At 44.7% G+C, this 25,622-nt stretch overlaps 3 protein-coding genes across 3 annotated transcripts; all 3 read left to right on the forward strand.

Annotated features, from left to right (window-relative positions):
• The first annotated feature begins 599 nt into the window (after positions 1–599).
• dlb (deltaB) lies at positions 600–5,596 on the forward strand. The gene is made up of 7 exons (XM_034550277.1): positions 600–831; positions 941–1,180; positions 1,314–1,371; positions 1,484–1,741; positions 2,764–3,125; positions 3,684–3,900; positions 4,024–5,596. The coding sequence occupies exons 1-7, from the start codon at positions 781–783 to the stop codon at positions 4,740–4,742; spliced, it is 1,905 nt and encodes a 634-aa protein (XP_034406168.1). The 5' UTR covers positions 600–780; the 3' UTR covers positions 4,743–5,596.
• A 2,877-nt stretch (positions 5,597–8,473) lies between these two features.
• ppp1r14aa (protein phosphatase 1, regulatory (inhibitor) subunit 14Aa) lies at positions 8,474–13,470 on the forward strand. The gene is made up of 5 exons (XM_034550352.1): positions 8,474–8,653; positions 8,819–9,039; positions 11,186–11,266; positions 11,495–11,527; positions 12,524–13,470. The coding sequence occupies exons 2-5, from the start codon at positions 8,836–8,838 to the stop codon at positions 12,695–12,697; spliced, it is 492 nt and encodes a 163-aa protein (XP_034406243.1). The 5' UTR covers positions 8,474–8,653; positions 8,819–8,835; the 3' UTR covers positions 12,698–13,470.
• A 3,498-nt stretch (positions 13,471–16,968) lies between these two features.
• exoc3l2a (exocyst complex component 3-like 2a) lies at positions 16,969–25,276 on the forward strand. Its single transcript, XM_034550553.1, has 12 exons — positions 16,969–17,285; positions 18,193–18,410; positions 18,888–19,638; positions 19,745–19,859; positions 19,935–20,045; positions 20,127–20,227; positions 20,410–20,520; positions 20,603–20,738; positions 20,993–21,115; positions 21,223–21,378; positions 22,346–22,467; positions 24,679–25,276. Exons 1-12 carry the CDS (start codon positions 16,969–16,971, stop codon positions 24,998–25,000), a joined length of 2,583 nt encoding a protein of 860 aa, XP_034406444.1. The 3' UTR covers positions 25,001–25,276.
• Positions 25,277–25,622: the final 346 nt, after the last annotated feature.

The raw sequence follows: 25,622 nt of genomic DNA on the forward strand, positions 1-25,622 counted from the left end.
TAAACGCCATTCTTCCCCGCTTCCTTCTGATCTTGGTTTAGTGTGAGGCTCCAAAAAAGAAAATGAAAACAACTGTCCAAACAATGATATGAATTGTTGTACGGATGTTTGGAGGCCTTCATTAGATTCACTGTTTGACAAATTCCCCCAAATCTGATCTCCCTAAATCAAGTTCTCTCATGACGTGTTTTTCATATTGGGTCTTGTCAGTTTTAAAGCCATTTACTTATTTAAAACAATATATAAAATGTTATTTATCACCAAAAGCGTACTTTGTTGTTTTCAAGCCTTTTGCAGAGTGTTAGTTGAACCAATGCTTTCGGGTCTCTCCTCCATCCCCCACGTTATCTCACACTCCTTATGCGGTTAGGATTCATGCAGTAATGCTACACATATCTGCCCCGCGCCAGCTTCTTATGCATATTCCTATGAATCCCCTGTCCAGGTGTGATGTGGGTTGTCTAAATCCCCAGGCAGCACCCCTGTGTCCCCTGAGGTCTGCTCTCGCTCCACCTCTCTGCCCGTGACGCGCAGCACCGGAGGGTATAAAAAACACTCATCGCCTGTTACGCACCAGAACCAAAACAAGAGGGGGGCGGAAGACCAGCACCCAGGAGGAGAAGACCATCACCAAGAGACCCGGATTCAAGAGACACCGAACGGATCGCAGAGTTCAACGTGATGACCGTTTTTTGAGTTTTTCTTCGACAAGAGGAATATTATTGCACGAGACGAATGCGGACATCAACTTTGACGTGGAAATCAAACTTATGAGAGAACATGGCACATATACATCTGAGATACCTCCTGGCGCTGGCTTTAGTGAACGTGGTAAGTTGGCTTCTGTTTGTGCTAAAAAACAAATGACGCACTCTAAAGGTGCTTTACGCGCAGCGTGTTTGACATGTGTTTCTTGTCTTCTTTTTTCTTGCCTTTGCAGGTTTTGTCCTCCGGTGTGTTTGAGTTGAAAATCAACTCGTTCCACACGGCGCAGCGCATCTGCAGGAGACACCGGGACTGCCACATCTTTTTCAGGATTTGCCTAAAACACCCGGAGGATGTGATCTCCGCGGAGCCGCCGTGCACCTTTGGCACCGGACACACCAACGTCATCAGGGCCGACCACACCTCCATCTCCAGCAGCGCGCCCATCAGGGTGCCCTTCCACTTCAAGTGGCCGGTAAATAGAAACGCACTGCTGGGTTGCAGACAACGTTTAGACACAGCTGATCTACCAGTTGATGTATCAGAGTCAGATAATAAACGACATGCATCACTGTCATTGCTCTAAACTCACTGTTCTTCTGCTGTAGGGAACATTTTCGTTGATCATTGAAGCCTGGAACGCTGAATCTCCAACCGAATACACAGGTACGGTTTCCTAAATCATTGGACTCACTGCCAAGATGCTTCACATTTCTGTGGAGGCATTCCATCCTCGCATGCAGCACGTGTTGTAAAGATGTCCCTTCCATCTCCGCAGACAACCAAAACAACCTCGTAAGCCGCCTGGCGACCAGGAGGAGGCTGGCCATCGGCGAGGACTGGTCCCAGGACGTGCACTTCGGCGAGCAGAGCGAGCTGCGCTACTCCTACCACGTCTTCTGCGACGAGTACTACTTCGGGGACGGATGCGCCGAGTACTGCCGGCCGAGGGACGACACGCTGGGCCACTACACCTGCGACGAGGAGGGCAACCGAATCTGCCTGGAGGGCTGGAAGGGGAACTACTGCTCTGAGCGTAAGTGGAGATGCTGATAAGTAGACCCAGAGGCCTCGAGCAAGGCACCTACACCATGTAGTTTCATGGGCAGAAAATTACCTAAAATACATACAAATCTTTATGATCTCAAAAATAGCATTTCTTTTGCGAATAAGTAATTTATAAGTATGACAAAAGCCTATTTAGATCAACTTTGTTTGTATAGCCCTTCTCAAAACAAAGTTACAAACTATTGGACACTACTTTAAAAACACGGTAGCTCTTCAAGTAGTAGATTAGAGTCAAATGCCAGGAAAAAAGCAATATAATACACTCATTAAGTTAACAGCATCCTTTACTTAAATAGAAGATGGCCTTGCACGAGTTTCCAATGCGTAGCTCTCAAAAACAAACCAAACACAACATTAACATCTGAGCAAGTAAAGATATTGAGAGTATGGAGTGGAGACGGTTTACACAAGTCAGTGAGGGAATACATATTTGCAAAGAAAGACCACCCAAATCAAACCTTTACTCATGTAGACTCAAGTTGGGGATGAAAAGTGTTTTCGTCTTTCTCCTCAGGGTGATTATGGTCTCCCACAAAGACAGGAATCTTTTCAGTGCTTTATTTCTTTGACTGATGTCCCGTTGTGTCGTGTGTCACTCTTTTGCAAGACGGTCTGCAGTGTTCCATCTGCTTTTTGTTCTCTGTTACAATGAGAGAAAGAGCTGTGGCACCAAATACACGCACGCACACACACACACACACACACATATCACCTTGAAAAAATGTGTGTCTGTGTGTGTAATTGGGGGATAAAAGAAAGCGTTTTTCTCCAGCAGTGTGCCTACCAGCTGCTTGGCTTAATACTTAAACAGCAGTGAAGTCTGGAGCAGGGTTGGGGTCAGACAGGGAGGCCTGTATGTGTACGTGTGTGTGTGTGTGTGTGTGTGTGTGTGTGTGTGTGTGTGTGTGTGTGTGTGTGTGTGTGTGTGTGATGTATGAGAAGGCGTGCCCATTGTAATCACACACCCTCCCTTTCCCCTCTCCTTTCCAGCCATCTGCTCGGCGGACTGCAGCGAGAAGCACGGCTACTGCGAGGCCCCGGGGGGCTGTACGTGCCGCATGGGCTGGCAGGGCCCCTCCTGCAAGGAGTGCGTCCGCTACCCGGGCTGCCTTCACGGGACGTGCAGCCAGCCGTGGCAGTGCAGCTGTCAGGAGGGCTGGGGGGGGCTCTTCTGTGACCAGGACCTCAACTACTGCACCAACCACAAGCCCTGCGCTAACGGAGCCACCTGCACCAACACGGGCCAGGGCAGCTACACCTGCACCTGCCGGCCCGGCTATGGAGGCACCAACTGCGAGCTGGAGACCAACGAGTGCGACAGCAACCCCTGCAAGAACGGAGGCAGCTGCAACGTGAGTGCACAGTGGGATTCTGTTTGGTTGAAAGGTGCACTCATACTAATGTTGCATTAGAGAAACACAGATTACATGAGAACACAGTGTGAATAACATGCAGGGAAGTTTAAGTGTTGCAGAAGTATAAGAACAGTAACATTATGCTACTCTTATAGACATTATAAACATCTATGTACAAACAAAGCATGACACAATTCAAATCAAAGTATTTCATAATAAACACACACTTAAATAGTATTCTAATGTTTTGGGATAAAAAAGTCAGATGAGAAGACTAGGAATTTGCAATAACACAATAATATATAATATTGCATATCTTAAATACAGCTATTGCACTAGTGGAACCAAGGTGTGCATGTCTTCTAATGTGAGCACACATTTAAAAGGTTAAATTGGCAATACAAAAAACCCACATGAGTTGTTTCTCCTGAAGCTGCATATTGCCCTGGTCTCATCTGGAATGCATAGTGAAGATGAACAGCTACCCTTCCAAACAAACGGAACACCTCCAGCAGCAGACTTCCCCCTTAACGCTCCCCCTCCCTCTGTTCGCAGGACCTGGAGAACGACTACTCGTGCACCTGCCCGCAGGGCTTCTACGGCAAGAACTGCGAGATCATCGCCATGACGTGCGCCGACGGGCCCTGCTTCAACGGCGGTACCTGCGTGGAGACGACGACCGGTGGCTACACCTGCCGCTGCCCCCCCAGCTACACCGGCTCCAACTGCGAGAAGAAGCTGGACCGCTGCAGCAACAGGCCCTGTCTGAACGGTGAGTGGCATCACCTGGTGGCCAAAGTGCGAACCTTCGCCGTGGACGCTCCTGCAACGACGCGTCACAAGTTCTTGCTGAGAGCGTAACATGTAACACTCATTTTCTCCCCGTCTCCTGCAGGCGGAGAGTGCCTGGACCTCGGCCAGAGCGTCCTGTGCCGCTGTCAGGCGGGCTTCACCGGTGCCAACTGCCAGGTGAACATCGACGACTGCGCCTCGACCCCGTGCCAGAACGCCGGCACGTGCCAGGACGGTGTGAATGACTACACCTGCTCCTGCACCCTCGGGTACACGGGCAAGAACTGCAGCGTGCGCTCCGATGCCTGTGGCGCCCGCCCGTGCCAGAACGGAGGCACCTGCTTCACCCACTTCACTGGGCCCGTGTGCCAGTGCCCCAAGGGCTTCATGGGTCCGAGCTGTGAGTTCACGCTGCAGCCCAGTTTCAAGCCGGCGCTGCGCCAGACCTCGCAGCCCTCCTCCGCGACCCTCACCGTCTCCTGCGTCCTGGCCGCCTTGGTGTTGGTCCTGGCCGCGGGGATCGTGCTCCTGAGGAGGAGGAGGAGGGGGCTGCAGGGGAGGAAGCAGCTGAATGACAGCGCGGTGTATAACGACTTGGAGACGGTCAACAACCTGGGAGGGAGCGAGAGAGAGGCCTTCCTCGGCCCCAACGGCATGTTCAAGATCAGCAACGGCACGGCCCGCCTCAGCCTCTCCCTCTGCCCGGACGGGAGGTCAGGCTACCGGCAGAACCCTGCGGAGAGCAGCCTGGTCCGAGGCGAGCGCCAGGACTTCATGTGGAGGGACGAGGCCGACCTGGGCTCCGGCGCCGGGCTGAGATGAGACCACATGCACGTTCACACCAGGGTGAAGGAAGGAATATTAGCACTTCTCCACTGCTCCTCGCTCCTCACGCACAGTGAAGGGAAGGAGATGAAAACCTCTCTGCTCATGCAGAAGATAATGTACCATTAAAAATGTAAGCGTAAGAAACTTAAATATTGACAAATGAATTATTCTGATGAAGACGATTCACAAAGATGATTGAAAATGTATATGGGGCAAAGCTCTTCCACGTTCAAGACCCAAAGAAAAAAACAATATGATCCACTCTTCATAGGACCTACAACTCAAAACCAAAAACAGGAAGTCAACACTCTTTGGAAAACCTGCCCAAAAAAATAAAATGTTTTACTGGGTTATTGTTTTTAATATGTTTGCTTGTTTCTCATTTGTTTTTTAAAACACAGAATTTTTTGTTTTGCTTTTCAATCTTCCTTTGAACATTATTTCCTTATTGTGCGTACCATCATTTTTTATACTTTATATTATTTATTTATTTGAAAACTTGTGTTTAAGACTCCACTTTGATTGTCACAGATGTAGAAATATATATTTATATGATGCCGAATGAAGACCGACGCTTGATGTTGTACCTGGATGTTTTATGGGGCTCTGAGGGCTGTATGAAATATCCCAAAAATATTGAGAGCACGGGGTGTAAGAAAGAAAAAAGTGCTTTAGCGCGCAAAGTCAGCCATTACTGTAATTTATATTTATATAGCACTGATCACATTGCTCCTTCACGTGCCATTTTTGTGTTCATACCAAAGTTTGTGTTATGTTACATGTTTCCATTCACATTATTTAATTTCATCATGTTGTGGTTGTGATTTATAATAAAAGATTTGCTTTGATGCGACTCTGGATTGAAGTCTCTGTTGTGATTGTCTTCTCAATTAATCGGCTGCTTTTTTGTTGTTGTAAAAAATAGATAGTTTATATCTTTCAATTTGTTCTATAAGAGACACTCACTGTCACATCATCAGTTCAGCCTAAAAGCAAATAAAACGACGAGTAATAATATCAACTACTTTTTTTATATGGCGGGGGGATGGGAGGCTGGCAGTGTCCCTACCAATGCTGAGACCAAACCTACACCCTTGTTACTAGTGGAGAAAACAAGATGTAGTGCCTTAAGGGGAAGTGTTCTACGGTGCCTAATTTTTACAGTTTGACAAGAAATAAATCCTTTGAAAGTAAGGAAGGATAAAAGAAATTAAGCATGCATCTGCATAACGAAAAATTAAATAAAATGTAAATGTACTTAAATAAGTAAAAATAATAAGAAAAAAATCAACAACAATCAAAACAACCATGCAACCATAAATTCGGTCCAACCATCAGATATGGAAAATATATTCAAAGAGTTCTAGTCACAGGGTTTCTTATACTTGGATCTAAATATATATAAATATATATATATATATATATATATATATATATATATATATATATATACTGTATATAGAGTATATCTTAGTTAAGAATAGTGCTTTTCTTTTTATGAGATAATGAGCCTCTAGAGACAACAAACTCCAAAAACCAGTGAGGTTAGGGAGGGCGAACTGCCAATTTCCTATTCTGACATATATTTGGTCTCTTTTGTCCATCTTATGTATATTTGTCCTTTCTTAGTCTCGGAAGGAAGGTCATTCTTTCAATCTCGTGGATTGGAATGGTTTCAGTCCAGTTTTCTATCGAGGGTGGGTCGGTTTGTAACCAACGAGTGATTGCTTTTTTTTGCTGCTACTGTTAATATTTTCAGGAGGTACCTGTCATTTCCAGTAATTCCTTCCGGTAGATCGCCCAAATAATGTGATTTGCATGTGACTAGAATCTGCTGCCCCAGAATATGTTGCATTATTGTCCAAGTGCTCTCCCAGAATATTTTGGGGCAGCTTCAGAGATGCTCTCTCCCCTCCACAATTTCTCTAGAATGTATGGTTTAATCATTCAGATATTTAAAGAACATCATGTCATTTGTCTCCAGCGGTGTAGGGAAGGAAGTGTTGTTCAGGTACTCCGTGACGTCATTGTCTCCATCCATTCTGCGGCTCCTCCCCCAACGCCCATGGTGTCTTTTCTCTGAGAGCCAAATAAAAAAGACAAATCAGATCCTTAAATGGACTGCAAAGTCAGCTTCAGGTATTCTGAGCTTCTGGACTTCAGAGACGTTGATATTTAGACGCTAAAAAGGCTACTGAATTCAAAATGTTTTATGTTTTCAACTATTCAACGTTAACCACAACGCAGCCGGTAATGAGAAGAATATCTGACTTGTTGTCTCAGTTCTGTGTAACTTCCTCTCCTCTCCAACATGTCATCCATCAAGGCCACATATATACCAGTGTGTAACAAATAAAAGCAGAACATGCAGCACAATAGCACCCTTTTATAGAATCTTTAGGTATATTCAAAGCAAGCAGTGAGAAGGTGGATGTCAGAATAATGTAAACTATACATACTCCAGTACGGTAGGTGGTGCTCTTCGATTAAAAGTTGGCATTGACTACCAAAACACGCAAAGAAGAACATGATTGGAAAGTGGAGAAGTGCATAATGTTCATGAACAAAAAGGTTTTGGACTCAGAGTTAATACCTGTAAATAAGATCATCACAATATTGAGTGATATATATATATATATATATATATATATGTTGCACATGTTTAAAAACAACATTGGTGTATGCATGGTGTCGTTAGGCCTATTTCAGCCCCCCCAAATAATTTGGCATTATTCGCTTTAAAAGTTTTTTAATTTATTTTTTATTTATGTCATTAAATTAAACTATTGTTTCTGACATGGACTCTAACATGCTACAGATGTGCGTGCGTTCTGGTTTGTATGTTTTCTCCCTCTTCAAATTACAATCAAATAGCCTATCATCATACTTAACAATATAATCCCTGTGCACTAGGACCTTGGGGAGGCTGCTGCCCCGACTCTCTCACTCTGCCAAGTAACATCTCTCGTGTTCTCTCGAGTGTTACCTGCTTACATTCAGGTTTACCTGTAAGTCCAGGTAGTTACAGAATGTGGCTGTCGGTAGTAGTTAACAAGTGTTACCTGCTTACATTCAGGTTTACCTGTAAGTCCAGGTAGTTACAGAATGTGGCTATCGGTAGTTTTAACGAGTGTTAACTGCTTACATTCAGGTTTACTTGAGGCAAATGAAAGGGAAGTTAGAAACTGTCTCCAGTGAGCGAGAGTGTGAACGAGCGAAATCGAAATACAAGAAATAACTATCGACATCTCTCTATCCTTTGCATTAATATATATTATTATAATTTTTTTTTCTCCATTGAATTGTATATTTGACACTGAACTAGTTCATCTTTCTCTCGGTGATAGTGTCCAAATGAGCATAAAATATTACTATGACCCTGTCTCTTGTGTTATATATTGAATGCAAGCAAAACTACAGAGCAAAATCACACTCTTTCTGATTGAACCAATCTATGAACTGTCGGAAACAATGGATATCAGGGGCGCACACATTCACAAGGGTGACACTCCCCTTGGGGCTTAGCCCCCTTTTCTTGGAATCCTACAAACGCCCCATGGCGTATGAAATAGAGAGTGGATATTTCCACTGACACACACACACGCACGCACGCACACACACACACACACACACACACACACAATATGTTGATTGATGGAATTATTCCACAACTGTGTCGCTGCCAGACACAGTTGTGGAATAATTCAATCAATCAACATATTCACTCAGGATGTTTGTCCCTTGAGGACCGAATCTCATTTGGAGGAGCGGACGAGACCGTGTTCTTGTTCAGGGTGTCGACCCGGGATCAGGTGAGTCGGCGTTGCAGCCAATGACCAATCAGCTGTCGGCTTTAAAGACCGGGGTACAACTCCAGCAGGCGGTCAGACTCAGCGGCTCAGTTGGTATGTTTCCAGCCTTTTTTTGATGCACAAATATACACAAATGGATATATATATCAAACTGGAAACAGATAACAAACAACTTTATGGACCATATTTTAGTGTGATTTAATCATGCAATGTCTCTCTCTCTCTCTCTCTCTCTCTCTCTCTCTCTCGTCGGACCAGTCTAGACCAGACCAGCCATGGCAGCCGATCGCAAGGCGGCGACGCGTGAGGAAACGGACGAACTTCATTCATCGGAACCGGGATTGTGTCCGAACCACGGCGGCCCCATCCCTAAGAGGCACGCCCGAGTTACTGTGAAGTACAACAGGAAGGAGCTGCAGAGGCGGCTGGACTTGGAGAAGTGGATCGACGAGAGCCTTGACCGGCTGTATTCGGGACAGGTGGGTGCAGATCAGACAGAAACCGCTTAGGCTGCTCTGCTTAAAAAAAAAAGAATTCCACACTGTGTTGTTTAGTAAGACCAAAGCCTTTCAAAAGATTATCAAAAATGCGTTTTCTAAAAGCCTAACTCCCTTCAGTTAAATATGCAGAAAGCTATTTGACTTATTTGACTTGCAGCCACATTGAGACGATACAGTCCTGAGGCTCCTGTAGGTGATCTATGAGGTGGACCGGTGGAGAGGTGGGGCAGCCTGCTTCTCCTTACAAGGCCATAAGCATCCTGTAGATGTGAGGTCCACGTCTGTCCACTTCTAAGATGTGTATCTTTCTCAGGGCTGGCCTTACATGGGCAGTGTGGAATTGAGAGAAGGGTGAATGATTTGGAAAGCGGGGAAGGAAGGCGCCGTTGTATAAAACGGTCCCAGGAGGAGGTAAACACTGCACAGCTGGCTGCTGAGGCCACCGGCGGGCGCAATTAGGTGTTTCTCAAGGGGGGGGGGGGGGGGGGGGGGGGCAAAAAGGAGCAAGCGGGGCCCAGCTTTCCCAGAGAGCCGATGGCATATTCACATGAAGAGCTTATCCAATACAATGATTATATGTAACATGAAAGGAGCAAATGGTTGTGACTTATTATTTTAAAGGGGAAACACTGTGCTCATTTTCAGGTTCGGTTTTGGGCCTCTACCAGAACTTGTGTACATTATTTTATGTTTAAAAATCACTTTATTTTTCGCATACTGTCCATCTCAATATTCCTGTTTTGAAACGCTCCGTTTTAGCGCCTGTCTCTTTAAGACCACCCTCTGCTCTGATTGGCTTGCGAAAAAGCACCTTTGCAAAGGTTAAGCCTTGGGTGGAGATCCTCAGACTGGGGTTGGTATATTCTAATGAGCCCGCATGTGAAGTATGAAGAGGAGCCACATCTGATTGGCTGGTTGAATCACATGTTTTCTGGTCCAAGCAGCCCACAGAAGAACTGGATCTGCCGCTTATTTCACAGTTAGTGGCTCCACAAGGTACATGTGCTCGAGCACTGGAGAAGTGACTCCCTCATGAGGTGTCCCTTTTTAATGTTTTCAATCGGTTTTATTGTTGTAATATGGCCAATTATGATAACTAACAGACAAGGATAATTTTTCTGAACCACGTCATGTCACACACACAAACAGAAGACCCTTATTGTAGTATTTTTGGGGAGAAGGCCCGGTATGAGTTTCAGGGAGCAGATGAAGGTGTCTGGCTGGAGTCCTGTATGTGTTGAGGGAATGACACGGTCAGGGCAGTGGTGTGGATGGGTGCATGGGACTTTCACGTTTCTTTTGGCCTGCCCAGCGGGTACAATGGCTGTTTGTTCAAACAGAGCGAGCCACTGTTCCAGTATGACATGAACATTGTTGCTATTCAGCCCCCCATAGCCCAAACATGCAAGTGATGGATGTGCAATGTGTGCAGGTCTTCAGTTGAATGTCACACTCGTAACATTGACCTCCTTGAAGGTACTCAAAGGAAACACAAGTACCTTAAAGTGGCCTGGAATCAAACCGTCAATCATTTAACGCTGTTTGAACTATTCCTTAAATATGCACATTTTATCTAAAGGGCCAGTGTGTTTCTTGTGCAGAAATGGAATATAATATGTTATCTTTGGTGGGAGAATGTAAGAATTGTTGCGGTTTCATTAGTCTAAAAATAAGCCGTTTGTGTTCACGTTTCCACGTTAGTCGCCGTACTTCTCCGACACACTGGAAAAGTTTCAGTTGGTTACAATCTGCAACTTCACCGCTAGATTTCCCCAAAACAAATCCTATATTCACTGGTTCTTATTTAATTAGTATTTTTTAAAATCAAGATCCAAAGAGCTTCACACAATCAGATATTATAGACTGAATTACAGGGAAAAATTAGTCTTGTGGGTATAAAAATATTGAATTTACTAGAAGTGTGATGTGTGACTGTAAGTCTCGCTGATGCATTGGAATAAATGGTATATGGGGAAACTATTGATTTAAATTGAAGACAGAAGGGAGAACTTCTGAGGAACAGCAAGGTTCACACAGGTGTGTATGTGTGTGTGTGTGTGTGTGTGTCAGACATTGTGTATGAGGCCTCATTAAGATTGTGTGTTTATATATGTGTTTACATCAGGAAGGGGACATGCCAGATGAGGTGAACATTGATGACTTGATTGACCTGCCTAATGACGAGGAGCGACTCAAAAAGTTACAGGTAACAAACTGCTGTATAGTTTTCTACTGCATTGCTCATGGTTTCATTTGACGTTGTGATTTCTGCACTGAGATCAACACATTTTGGTCATAAAGTCACTCAAATAGACCTGTTTGGAAAGAGTTAATATCACTGTGCAGTTTTAAGCGAAACACTGTGTTCATACTGACACTGAATATATGATTATGTGGCTGCTTTGTAACAACATAATCCCTCTTCTGTTGACAGGAGCTTCTTCAAAGGTGCAGTAGCAACACAGAGGTACGTTTTTACATGCATTGGATCATAATGAAATGCAGCATACACACACTGGTCACATGCACAGTGATGCAGCAGCCTCCGACACCTCGTCCCACAGTCACTCCTCCTCCCCCAACAGTGGCTTTGTGTGCCTTGTGGGCCTTTCTCTCTCCAGTTGAAGGCTAAAACAATTGAGTCTTTCTGGAGTCCAGTGTTGGCCTCGCTGTGGCCTGGTGGTCACAGAGCACAGTGCAAGAGAGCAGGGAGGGTCAGTGCTTCTTTTCTTACCCAGACTCTGGCGTGGAGCAGCGTTATAACATACATTATAACACTTAGGTGTCCTTATGTATATTGAAACAGGCTTTTGTTTGCAGTAATCATTCCATCCTGTGTAAAGTTTGTTTCATATTCTGTGAGGTATTGTGTTTTTATACCGCTTTGTTCTACACCGTGGTACTAAATATCTCCGTCTAGAAGGGAGAAGCTGAAATCCCCTGTGTAAAGGGTGGGGGGAGTCCTTGACAGTCAGGGTTTGACCATGTTTATGAGTGAATATGCCAGTTGTACATTCCAGAGTCAATATAAACTGTCTTAGTTGAAATCAACGATGTTTCAATTGAAGTGCCGAAGAGGATGAGCTTAGCTGGTAATTAGTTTAGCAGAGAAGTTAAAGTAAAAGGTTTGTGATTTCCTTTATTGTTTGAAATGCCAGCAAATCCCTTGAAAAGACCCAAAGTAACGATGTGTTTGACCGGCTCTGTGCTCTTCACCTGCATGGAAGTTTGAACCAAATGTGACACAAACAGAAGAAAATAATGGATTTGTTGAGGACGAGCTTAATGTCAAGTTGAACAGTGATATTAGATAAGCTATTGTAAGAATTTTGACTCACATTGAAAATGTACAGAGGACATAAAATACTCTCACGTTGTCAAATAACCGGTTGTGGTCACACTACAGATGTAAAAGACATACTGGAACACTTACTTGCTCCATGTGACCCCTGCTCCTCCTCAGACCTTCACCAGAGAGCTGGTGGCGAAGCTGGAGGGAGTTCACAAGCAGGACGAGCTGCAGAGCGAAGGCATCGAGCATCCGGTCATCTGCCACAGCCACCCTCGCCACGAGCCCTACCACTTTAACAACCCACAACACTCCCACCACGCCCGAGGCCAGAACCAGACCCTCTGACTCCCCACCTTGGGGGAACAATAGAGTGCTGCAGGAAGTATGCTATAATAGGTCTATATAAGGCCTGTGGTTAACACGTTCTGTTTGGTGAAATCACATTTGACAGTAAATATCCCTATTTGTAAATTGTGAAACCTTTACGTTTCTTAAAACGGGTGGTTGCTAACAAATGGCTAAATGAAGGTTGGGGAATATAACGTGAGCTTTTTACTTCTGGTGAAAATCACAGAAGTGGTGGTCGCTTATTTTCTGCAATAATGTAAAATCCAATGCAAGAATCCCACTGGCTCTTCCGGGTGGACCTAAAGCATCCCTGCAGCACTCTATTGGCCAATAAGACGTGAAATAGAAATAGATTTATAGCCCTAAGAGCGAGGGCTTCACTCTCCAGATGCTCTTCATCCCTAATAGTCCGTAATCATACAGGGAGAAATGCGTCATAGAAATATAAATGTTTCCACTCTCAGTGTTCCCAAAATACATTTTATTTGTGGCACCAAAACCTGTGACTCTCCCTTTGACTCGACTGGAACAAGCTGTCAATATCTTGCTCTTTAATAACACAGATTAAATACACGTATATGTCTTATTTAACATCTGTTTGATTATGACAGTCATGAATTTTATTTATTATCATGATTACAGGACCCAACATACTAGTACGATGCGACACTGTTTGCATTGCGTATGCGCATAACTTTGTAACACTTCACTGTCATTCATCCCTTCTGTTTTCCATTTACTACATTTTGATTATGTAAAGAGACACTAGTCCTGTGCAGGACTCGCTAATAAAACAATCTATCTCACTGGGTGTGCATGTTTCCTGTACTCTGCTGTGAATGAATGTGTGGATCATCTGAATTGTTTAAGAAAGGCAGTTAAAGACTGAAATTTATTTTTAAAAGACTGCATGTAGCGAGCGGAGATCGACACAAGTTTGCCGGCTTGCGAAAATGAGTAAGATATCATGGCAACTATTGTATGTTGCTACGTAGCATTGGTCGCTAACAGCATATAGTCACAGGAAAGATGCATCATTCCCAAAACATGGTGTCCACTTCCAATGTAGTACACGGCAATTGTCAGGGAAGGAGCAAATACAAGTAGGTTATGACAAATAAAATGATAATGGTTCTAAACTTTGTAAGTTCAAAGTAAAAACGTGAGACAGATTGGTGAGACGGTCGGGTTGTTTACTGGAGTGGGACGCTGTCCTACACCAGAGTGTACACTAGGTGGCAGTGGGGAGCCTCGGTATGTTTGCTACCCCCCCCCCCCCCCATAAGTTGTTGCTTTGCTTGGTTAATTTGTTTTTAATCACACACCTCTGAGCCATTTGCACACACATCTCATATATCCTTCAACTATTAATGTTGTGTTCTCTGTGTGACCTTGAAGACTATATAGCATCAGCAGCACCGGACGTCATGTTGACTCGTATCAGTTAAAGTCGTCCGCGCAGGAAGATGACACTGCTGATGCTGTATGAATGGAATTTTGGACTCAAGGCCACGGAATCATCCTCATCTCTCATTATCGAGAGAAATCCGTCACAATGAACACACGCACGCATGCACACATGCACACATGCACACATGAATGCAAACAAACACATAGACAGGGTGTGTGTGGAGCTGATAAAGCACGTAAAAACATTACAGGGGAATGTTCTCCTATCCTCTACTGTATGCAGTTAGTGTAATTAGAAGGGTCCCCAGGGTGCAGAGGGGGTGGAGGGTCAGTGGCATGGGGAAGAGGAGGGGAAGAGGGAGGTGGGGGTCGGGGAGAAAGGACGGGACGGGCCTTTCCTCAGGAAAACATATCACCTTCCACCACAATAGAGCCCGTCAGGAAACCACAAGCAGCCACATTGCTCTCTTGAGTCACCGAGTACTCTTCGGACACGCTCTCACACTCGACGGTCGCACACACGCATGCAACACACTCCACAGACCTGGCAGCCCGCACAGCCCAGCACACTCCAGGATGACACTGTGCTGAAAACACTGCAAGTTCAATCTCCTCTGGTAAGTGTCAATGGTCCAATGCCTGTGTTTCTCTTTGGAAGTCAGTGTTTGGGCATTTTGTTGTGTTCCTTTTAAATAGGATTGAAACAGTTGATAGAATTGGGGAACACAAATATTATTTAAAGGGGTGGATTCTGGTCTGACTTTCGTTCTCAAGATGTTTTGAACTTAATGAGGGCTGAATTGTTCCAACAGCTCTTTGAAGACAGAGAGCCCTGAAGGATGTCTGCTCTCCTCACGCCCCCTCTGGTTGGTCGTAAACACCTTGACAGCATCTCCCTGTTTTCTGAGATGTCTGTTAAAAGGCAGGAAGATGAGTTATTGAGTAGTTTCAGTACCACACACAATGGTACAAGGCTGTCAATCTAAGAAATGAAGTGCAGGTCATTTACAAATGCATGCTCAAACTGGGAAAACCATGGGAACAGACTATATGCTTACTTTACCCTGATACAGCATTGCATTTAGGATGTCTTGCTGATGGGCAATTTTGGAAGGTTTACTATCATCCCTACTGTAAAATAAATTGGGTATTAACAAAGATGTTTAAATATAAGCAGAGCGTATCTCAAAGCCAGAAATCTGGGGACGTGGATTCTATTTGTCACGGATGTTTTGACTAAATTATTGAAATGCAAGGACATTAATTGTCCCCTTGATTATAGAGGCCATGCAGCTTGTTAGCACAAAGTCATTATTTTGAATTCAATGTCCCACTAAAAAACAGACGGTTGTCCCCGCTGTACAGTGGAGCTGCTCAGTGGGCAGCAGCAGGGACTGTGGTGAGACAAGGAACACTCCAGGTCTCCAGGTGCATTCAGAACTAAGAACATGAATGTGGACTTTGCAAATTCAATATCAGGAAAGTGGCTATTCTTTCAGACTGTTTGCCCAGATGTGTCCAAATATGTACTTTTATGTACCCACTCCCTGATTGGTTTAAGTTTTAAGTTCCCATTGGATACAATTATTTATTGAGGCTATATTATTGAATTTTTTGTGAAAATGTGAAAACTACTGTACACAATTCTCCTTGGAATATATATATATATATATATATATATATATATATATATATATATATATATATTTAAAACATTCAGTTTGAGTTGTCTATCAGTCAAAGTGAAAGTCTTTGTCTGGCTTTTTGTTTCCTCAGAGAAGCATATTCATAGTAAAAAGACTTAACTTTAGATGGAATGCATTTTTGCACACAATGTGGAGCCTTTACAAAAAACTGTTTTATTATACATATGGACATGTGTGTTGTTTTAGGACGGACTTCACCCAATGTGACCCTATCCTTTAAGTTGTGGGCAGACTCAACTATTTACCTTTAACCAAGACATCTCATGAGATACATTATGTCCATAAAAAGAAAGATAAATTGGGCCCAGTACATTTAAATTAAAAATAAATAATCAGCAAAATTCTGAATTATTATATTATGTAAACTATTTATTTCTCACTAATGTAATATTACTCTAAGGCTGGTTATGCAATGCACTTCACTTAGCAAATAGGAAATATGTCTTGTTAGCACAAAGTCATTATTTTGAATTCAATGTCCCACTAAAAAACAGTGAAGTGCATTGCATAACCAGACATGTGAACGGATGTTTTTGCTTCCAGTTAGTCTGATGGCTGATGTAGCACCATAAATAAATGTTTTTCACAATTTACAAAGTTGTATTTCCTATGCACTACAAGGATGGAGTCATGTCTGGAAATCCTGCTTTTTTTATGCTATTATGGTAGCAATGTTGCCATATGGGGTTGCTATGGATTGTGTTTTTTTAAAGTATCAGCTGCTGGGGAAAAACTATTCATTTGATATTCAGTTGCTTGTTTATTTAACCTTTTCTAACTTAACATTGGAGGTCGTATGTGTACAGATTGTAAAGCCCTCTGAGGCAAATTTGTAATTTGTGATATTGGGCTATATAAAATAAACTGAATTGAATTGAATTGAACATTATGACTAAATCTGTCCTTGTTTTGCAGTTTGGTCAAATCTCAAGTGCAACCATGCCCATTCTGAAGAAGCTCCCGGGAAGGTCCAAGAGCTGCAACGAGTTCCCCAGAGTGAACAGTGAACTGATCCTGCCCCGGCTGGACTTGAATGATCTCAATGATCTGAAGGATCTGAAGGACCTGAAGGACCTGAACAGGAACTTAAACCCCTTCGAGGACGTGGACCTGTATGAGGGCGAGAGGCACAGCGGCGACGTCGGCCTCATCATGGGGGAGGTCAGAGACAACCTCGAGCTCAGGTCCTGCCAAGACGGAGAAGAGGAGGAGAACGAGGTGAACGCAGAGAGGCACGGGGCCGGGAACCCCAAAGGGAAACCCCTCAGGGGGACCCTGGAGCGCATCTGTGGAGTGTCGCCCCTCAAAACCCTTGGAAAGCTGGGCAAGGGGCTACGCATATCGGGACGCAGTGTATGGGGGAACAACTCTCCCCACTACACCCCTGGAAACTCAAACAGTCTCCCACCAGAGAGGGAGAAAAGGAAAGGACTTCGCAGAAGCTCCGAAGGAATTATGACCCTGCTCCGGTGAGGAGGGGTGGGGAGGAGAAAGAGTTTTATAACCTAAGAAGATTCTAGCTGTGCCATTGAATTGTGAATTTCTGATATAAAATAGTAGAAAGTGCTTTAGCTGCTGTGGATGACATGTGTAGTGGAGTGCACACATAAAAAGATTAAGATATGCTTTACTATATTACGATACAATATATACATATACTATGCTATATATACATATTGGATAAACCCAGAGAGCCAAATGATTTTGTGAATAATAAGTAGGAAAAAAAGAAGATGTGGCTGTAGAAAATCCATCCATTATCTCATGAAGTAGAACAAAGTTGTGCAAAAGACTTACATGAGAACATTTTAAGGATTTTAATAGCTAAACAAAACAAGTAACATCCCATTTATTTATACAGCCCAATATTACAAATCATAAATTGGCCTAAGGGGGCTTTACAATCTGTACAACATACGACATCCTCTGTCCCAGGATCCTCGCATCCGAAATGGGAAAACTCCCCCTCAAAATAATTATATAAGGGAACCATTTTGAACAGCAGTGCATCAACAGAGCTCTAACAGTGGGATTAATTAGCCTCCGGGTCCCAGAGGAGAAGTTAGCATTGCTGCTGGACAGTGATAGAATAGCATGTTTCCTGAAGCCTTTTTTAATATGCTATAGCAACTTGTTGATCTACGGAACCTCTTTTGTGTTTCAGCGACTTGTTGATTACTCAATGCGACTATTTTTAACCGAGGCAGTCATGCTCACAATTTTGTGAGAAGTATGTGGCATTCCAAACATAGCTTCTACTGGGCCTGATTGTCGAGTACAATACAAACCTCAGGTCTCATTACTGTCATACATGTGTCTTGTTTTCTCGGCGGGAAGTCACTCATGTTCTTCGTTGCTGCTGTGGAAACTGTGCAGGATTACAGGTCGACGCAAGGAGGAGCGCAGAGAAAGCCTGCCCTGCGGGAACCTGAGCACAGGCGGTGAGGCGGAGGCCTCCAGACGGCCCTCCTTCCTCAGGATGGTCAGTATGGGCAAGCTGAAGAGGGAGTCCATGTCAGACAAGGCGTCCCAGGAGGCCGAGGAGGAAACAGAGGAGGAGGAGCCGGCGGTCAAAACCAGAGAGCCCCTCTCAGGTAACAATCTAGGAGGCCTCAGGTGTAAAAGGTTCAGGTCAAGAGTTTTAAAACCATGACCGACAATAATCTGTCTTTCACGAGGAGTTCCCATTCAAAATTTGCTCTTCCTGGTCAAGCACCGGCAGTACTTCCTCCCAATCCTAGACGACTCTCTGATGAGGTTGAGAGGTCCCCAGATCCCTGAGTCACTGGGTTCAATTACCACCAGACTGTGAAATCAGGAAATGACTGCACTTCCTCCCACCCCAGGTTCCTCCAGATACAAGTTCGACCAGGCTACTGTTCACAGGCTCCACAGCGAGCCTCGCTAGGAATAGAATAGTGTGCAAAATGAGCAACAAATAAGCCAGTTTGTCAGTCAGGCACACGCACAGCTACTCAATAACCATAAAACAGATCTACCAGTTTGTCAACCCTTCGTTTTGTTGCAAATAAACACAGCTGCCTTTTTTCCTCTTTTCTTGGTCCCACCAGTGCTGGAGATTCTTCAGTTGGTCAATCACAGGGACCTTCTCCTGGCCGACACACATATTCAGGAGCTGGAACGAGAATGCGAGCTGCTGTCTCTCCTTCCGACCGCAGCTGCTTCAATCCTTACTCCTACCCTTAGTCCCAGCACCCCTCCCGGTATGACCCCCTTTTCATCCTCACCCTTCGATGACTCTCTCGGCACCAATGCGTCATTGGACTCAGGCCGGCGGAAGGTTAAGGACGTCGAGCTCCTGTATGAGGCCCTGCAGCGGGAGATGTGGGACGTAGTGCGGGAGTCCCTCCGCCAGCCCAGCGCTGGGCCAAACCTCGGGCTGGTGGTGCTGGTGATCCAGCAGGAGGAGCATGCCGATGCAGCCTGGGCCTTGAGAGAGGAGACCAAGCCAGAGCGGGCTCCCCCCCGGATCCAGCCCGGCCAGCGTCCCCGGCGACTCAAGATAAAGTGGAGGCAGGCTGTAATGGAGGCGGCGGACTGGAGCCTACCGCAACAGGCCGATACCCAGGCGGGCCAGCTGGCCTCGTACCTGGAGCGCCTGAGGAGTCGGATGGTCGACGACCTGGATGCAGCGAGGAGGAATGCCGTGTCCATTTACCCGGAGGAGTTCGCTGCCTTCCATGTGTACGTGGACAGTTACCATCGAGCCGTTGCCAAACGTCTACGGACAATGACCAGGGGGCCGCTGCAGATCACAGACGTCTACTCTTTACTGGACTGGTTCTACAACATCTACAACAGGTAGGACGCCTTATCAGACAGTGAACCTCTCATGCAATCAGGCAATGATGATGCTACAAACCTGGAAACTGAACTTGTTTCGTAATGAGTTCTCGCTTTCGACCAGGGATGTCCTCGGAACCATTGGCACAACCGCACTCATCAACTACGCTTCACTGGAGCCCATTCTGTCCCAAGACACAGTGGAGCGTCTGGAACAAGACTGCATCAGTATCGTCAGGGTGAGAAAGGCTCTTTTCACAAAGTTGTTGTTCGATATAGTACACAGGTTTTAAATTCACGCTGTGATTTTTCAGGAGAAGGTGACCATAGAGCTGATTCAGTTTCTGGATGAAGAGGAGAGGCGATGGGCCCAGTCCCTGCACATAGAGGAGTATCAGTCCCACCTAGCACGCTCAGTCATCCAGGTATATTGTCATTTTCCCTGTGAAATGTCCCTTTTGCCTAAGATGCAGCTGTCTTATTGCTTGTGTCTTTCCTAATTCCAGAGGTTGAAGGTGGACCTGGACAGATCTACATCTGTCAACCAGTATCTAGGGGCAAGAGTGGCTCGCTGTAGTCTCTTTGGTCTGGCTGACTTTCTCTACAAGTGAGTAGATACAGTACTATCAGTGAGGCATAAATAAATCAGGAGCTGTGTGCAATGTACTAGAATTCTTTTATTTAAGGATGTCTTAAATACAAAAAAATATATATTTTACAGGATAGGAAATGATTGTTTATTTCTAGATTGTACTTCAGTAGGTCTTTATAAAAGCTCTATGTGTCCAGTTTCCAGAGGAAGGCAGAGATGTTTCATGATACTCAAGCAGAATTTGGAGACAGAGGGGACGGATATGTCTCCAGGACCATAGCTCTAGTCAACTGCTGCCCTCCTCTCAGGTAGATTAATTATTCAACTAAAACTAATGTCCATTTCCTGCAGCAAATTGTCCAGCTTCCCTTACTCCTGTGTATCCTGTAGATCCCTAGTGGAGCGCTGCCGGCAGTGTGACTCACAGGGCAGTGAGGAGACAGCGCAGAGAGCCAACTCCTCCCTGGACAGGATCATCAACCAGTCAGTGAAGGTGTTGACCGAGAGGCTGTTTGAGCACATCAGGGTGAGTAAGCCTCATCTCGTTCCTGAAAGCGGAACTATGCCTATTTTAGAAACGATCCCATTGTAAAAGAAAACTCTCACAAAATTACAACCCTGCTCCAACCACAGATTCCAGATTTGATTTATTGATTGCTGTCGGAATATAAAGAGAGTTACAACAAATATAACATTAAATGTTTTTGAAACAGCTTCCTATCAGCAGATTACTTGAGGAAATGTCTTCTATTAACCAGAGCTTGTCTGTTGTCTTTCCAGCCGTTCTTTGACAAACTGGTAAGGAGAAAATGGCTGAACAACACAGAGGCCTTTGAGGCCATTGAAGCCAGCATTAAACACCACTTCAAGAAGTTCAGAAGGATGGACGCCCCACCTTATCAGGTAACACTTTTTGATGGAACAGAGGTGGTGTTTAACACTTGACAGCGTTTGCTTGAGGGTCATATGTAACCAGTTAGTAACCATTAGTTGTTACGACTGACTGACAGACCCTCGTGGGAGAGGTGCATCGGCGGGTCTTGGTGGAGTACGTCCGAGCCATCATGCGGGGACGGGTCATCTGCACATCCTCCAAGATGAGAAAGAGGATTGCTTTCCGCCTGCAAGATGAGGCCAAGCAGCTGAAAGGACTCTTTAAGGACCTGGTACGTCATGTCATTTAAGCCTGAATACCCTGCAATGAATTTATACTCTGTAGTGCTAAGTACAGTGGACCTGAGTCTAGAAGATTAAAAAAAGAAAAATACATTCAAAACAGAGCTAATGATTGCTCTTCAGGAGATAAACAATTCCAACTTGCTGATTCTTAAAAACACTGAGCAGAGCTGGCGCAGGGAACACAGAGTCTGACCCTCGAGCTTCCTATGTCAGGAAAACCTCAGACAGTGTTGATACAGCAGCGAGCTCTGAGAAATGGCTGCCGTCAGTGAGATGGAGATGGATGGACCGGGCTTACGTTAGCACTGGCCAGAGAGGGGAAGTTAGTGTAAAACAACTGGGCCTGACAACATGGTGTTTGCCCCCTTTCAGTACGCGAGTTCAAACAAGTGTCCGTCACCTCGGCTGACAACAGGAAGCTGCTGCGTTCAGGAGGAACTTCCTGTTCCTGTCAGCTAGCCAGCTTTGATGTGGCTCTGGGATGGCCTTGATGGCCTCTTTTGCCGTAGAGCGGGATGAAGTGTCCGTGGAAACTGGGGGGGTTGGGTTTGAGTTTTTAATGGCTGTCTAAAAAAGCCTTCGTTATTTTTAGTGGACGCCAAGCCAGAGAATCAAGCTTTCTTTTTTCTGAGTGTTTGAAGGAAAAACACAACCTAGAAAAACAGAGGTGGAGCTTTGTTATTCGCTCAGTAAATCAGCTAAACATTTGGCCTCTGACCTGTAAACGCATTAATCTGCGTTTCCTCTGAAGGCTTTTGAAAAGCACACAATTAATCAGGAGAAGAGGTCATTTGGACCAGCGATAACAACTGCTGTTGAACAATTTTCCAAACAAAGTCCAATTTAATGCTGACTTGTACGTTTTAATGTCAATGCATAGTTGTACACGTATATACTCTTTAGTTGCGAATTATCAATTGCCGTTGTGCTCTTTGTCTCCCCTGTCTGCGTCAGGACTCAAGTTCCTCCTGGTTAGACAGCATCGTCTGCCACCTAGCTGAGATCATTCTCCTGGAGGACACTCCGTCCATCCAGATGGAGGTGGCCGTCCTGGTGAAAGAGTTTCCAGATATACGGTGAGCTGTTTAACACATTAACAGTGCTGGCACATTTCTGTTGCAACCAGGAAACAGATCTTCTCTCTTACTGTACCTCCGAAAAAACCCTATATTCTTTTATGCTTATTGCTACACATTCCCGGTGCTGTTTTTGGCACTCTGCCAAAGCATGGAAAAAGTAAGACTTTTTCGGTCACAATGGATCAAAACAAGGAAAAGGAGTGCGGAAACATATCTACATTAACGTTACTATTTTTGGAGAGGGGAACGGGTCTGTTTTGAGAATGGACGAGGCCTCAAGGGGACAGGGGGGAGGGGGAGGTCAGGGGTGGTCCCACGGCTGTTTGTGCACAAACTCAGGTGACGGTTGGCAACTTAAGGCCGCGTGTGACGCACAACTCTCAGCGGAGCAGACAGGAAGCTGCCGCCGAGTATTTCCTGTTCCTGCCACCCTGCAGGAGACAGACTGGTGCCACACTTGGAATCAAAGGGGGAGAGGTGTGGAAGAGGAGGGCAAAACATGCTAACTCACCGCTTGACTCACCCCTTTTGTTTCCCGAATGGCATCTCCTGCTGTAATTATAGGAGATCAAAGGATGCCGGCCTCGTTAAACTGCAGCAGAGTCCGTTGCTGTGCACACGTTGCTGTGCACACATTGCTGTGCACACGTTGCTGTGCACCAGCCTTTTAATCAAACGTGTACTTAAATGACAAGTGCCAACTCAAATGCTTTGTGGATGAGTCAAGAACAGCTTTTTGGTCCCAGTGTCTTGACACTTGATATGACTCTTGCTTTCGTTTCAGCCAACACTTCATCACTTCAACACAAATTCATCAGGAACAAGTAGAGATTTCATGGTTTTTCGTAGAACCCTGTGTTTATTACATTTCCTGCAAACTTGGCGACTTATTGGAAAGTGCGAAAGCCAAAAGATCAGTCAAAAGGGGTTATCGCAGACAACACTCTCAAATAGCATTTTTTCACTTCCGGTTCCCCCTGTGTGGTTTTGGTTAGTTACCTGAAATAAATAAGCTGAAGAGAAACCAACTTTTTGTTCTACCACATAAATAAGTTAGTCAGTAGCCCTCCTTCATGTATCCTAAATACAAGGGTATAAATGGGTCTACCAAACGTCCTCACTAGAACCCTAGTCCTCCTTTAGCTTAGTGATGGTGACCTGAAGTCATGTGACCGTGGCGTGCGTTTATAGCCTAACGTTAACATTTTCAATCATAAAAAGTGGTGTTCATTTGTGAAGATTATCTTGATGAACAAAACATGTTACTATCATCAAGGTTTATTTCCCAGTTTATTTTCTGACATCCAAAATATTAAATAAATAAATCCATAAATAATGGAAAGATCCCATTGACTAGTGCGAAACTAAATTCCTGGTTGGCCTAGAAAAACATGTCTTCCCTGCACCACTCTTTTATGTTTATCATTAGTCGGCCACCTCGAGGGGCAATAGTAATTATGAAAGGCTCAAAGGGGGAAGTTGTCATACCATAAAGAGCGTCAAAGGCCGCGTTGGGAGGAGGTCAGTAGGTCAGATACATTGAAAAGTTACGCTGACGTTAAAACGTAGCGAATTTAACTAACCCCTAATCGTCATGTATGTAACATGTATGTAACTTACTTAAAAAACCTAGGCTACATAACAAACATTTATTTGATTTTATTTAAACCCAAACCATGATCTCTTCCTTAACCGAAACGTTTTTGAAACTGCGGCCATCTCTCCAACGGTATGTCGCGTTGGAAGTCATTGGCAAACAGCCTGTGCTGTCGTTTAGGTATGAGCATGTGATTTATTTTTCAAAATCTGGATAAACAAGGATTACAACATAGCAAGTACTATGCATGGTGAAATGTAATGTGACATGGTCCTAAAGTTGTTTTCAGAAAACGTGTGTGAAAAAAAAGGGCTACAAAAAAAGAACAATAAATATATGGAAATATGGACAAACACATGTTGTTCTTATTATTGGCTTACATCCAATAAATAAAGCATTAGTCATGATTCATTTACAAAGACCCTTGTGAAATGTGCCTTTGTGGAAAGTAGAACCAAATGTTCTGTTCCTTCCCAGGAGCTGATGCTCTGACTCAGACAGATGCGACTGTTGACTCAAAGTCATGACAGCCTTTGACGACACCAAGCAGACCCAATTTCCATTAACACTAGTCTCGCCCTTTTTCCTCCCCGTATCCTTCCTCCCAACAGGAAGAAGCACGTCTCAACCCTGCTGAATATAAGAGGGATGATGCGGCAGGCTGAGCGCCAGGAGATCCTCAACATCGTCAAAGACTTTGAGTGCCGCAGCGCCCTTGTGTGCCGGGATCGCACCCTCTTCTCCGACATCCCCATCACCTCGGAGGTGCACTGCATCAGCCTGGGCCTCCTCCGCTTCGCCATGACCATCTCCAACTGGTTCTCAGAGCACCGTCCCAGGCGGAGCCGCGGGGCGAGTGGCGGAGGCGCGACCTCTCAACCCGCCGAGTGCCTGAACATGGAAGACGTGAATAAACACCACAGGGAGGACTAGCGCCTGGCGCTCGTGTTGGGAGAGTGATCACAGACACACTGGGACGACATCGATGCACCTTGACCCGAAACCGATTGCAACAAATAGTGTTACCAGAAACTTGACCTCAGGTACTGCTCGTACTGTACTCAATGACATTTCTCCATCTCCACATGTGCATTTTCTTTTAATGTGAAACACACTGTGCATCCTAATAATCACAATGATGCATCATGCTGATCTAGACATCTACAGAAGCAAACAAGTGGTATCAAATATCCTGAAAATGTAACTTCTTCAGTCTTTTGCTTTTTATTCCCCCCCACCCCCCCACCCTGTTGTTTAACATGTATTTACCCAACCATATATACCCACTCTGGTATATAGACCACATGGATATAGTGTATGGACGTGGAAATGTGTTGAACTCTCACTGTGAATGAAATGGATCTGTTGCTGGAAACATAATAAAAACCCATTGACTGGGTAGACTAAACAGACTCAGCTGCTCCGTCATTGTGCCCTGCATATCAGGTGTTGGTACCGTCAGCTCTTAAATTACATGTAATGTAATGTCTTGTTCTGGTTGCTTCTACTTTAGGTGCCCCTGAAGGTGGGAGTGTCAGACACTAAGTCTACAGTT

The sequence above is a fragment of the Cyclopterus lumpus genome, chromosome 14 (assembly GCF_009769545.1).
Source record: "Cyclopterus lumpus isolate fCycLum1 chromosome 14, fCycLum1.pri, whole genome shotgun sequence".
Lineage (NCBI taxonomy): Eukaryota > Metazoa > Chordata > Actinopteri > Perciformes > Cyclopteridae > Cyclopterus > Cyclopterus lumpus.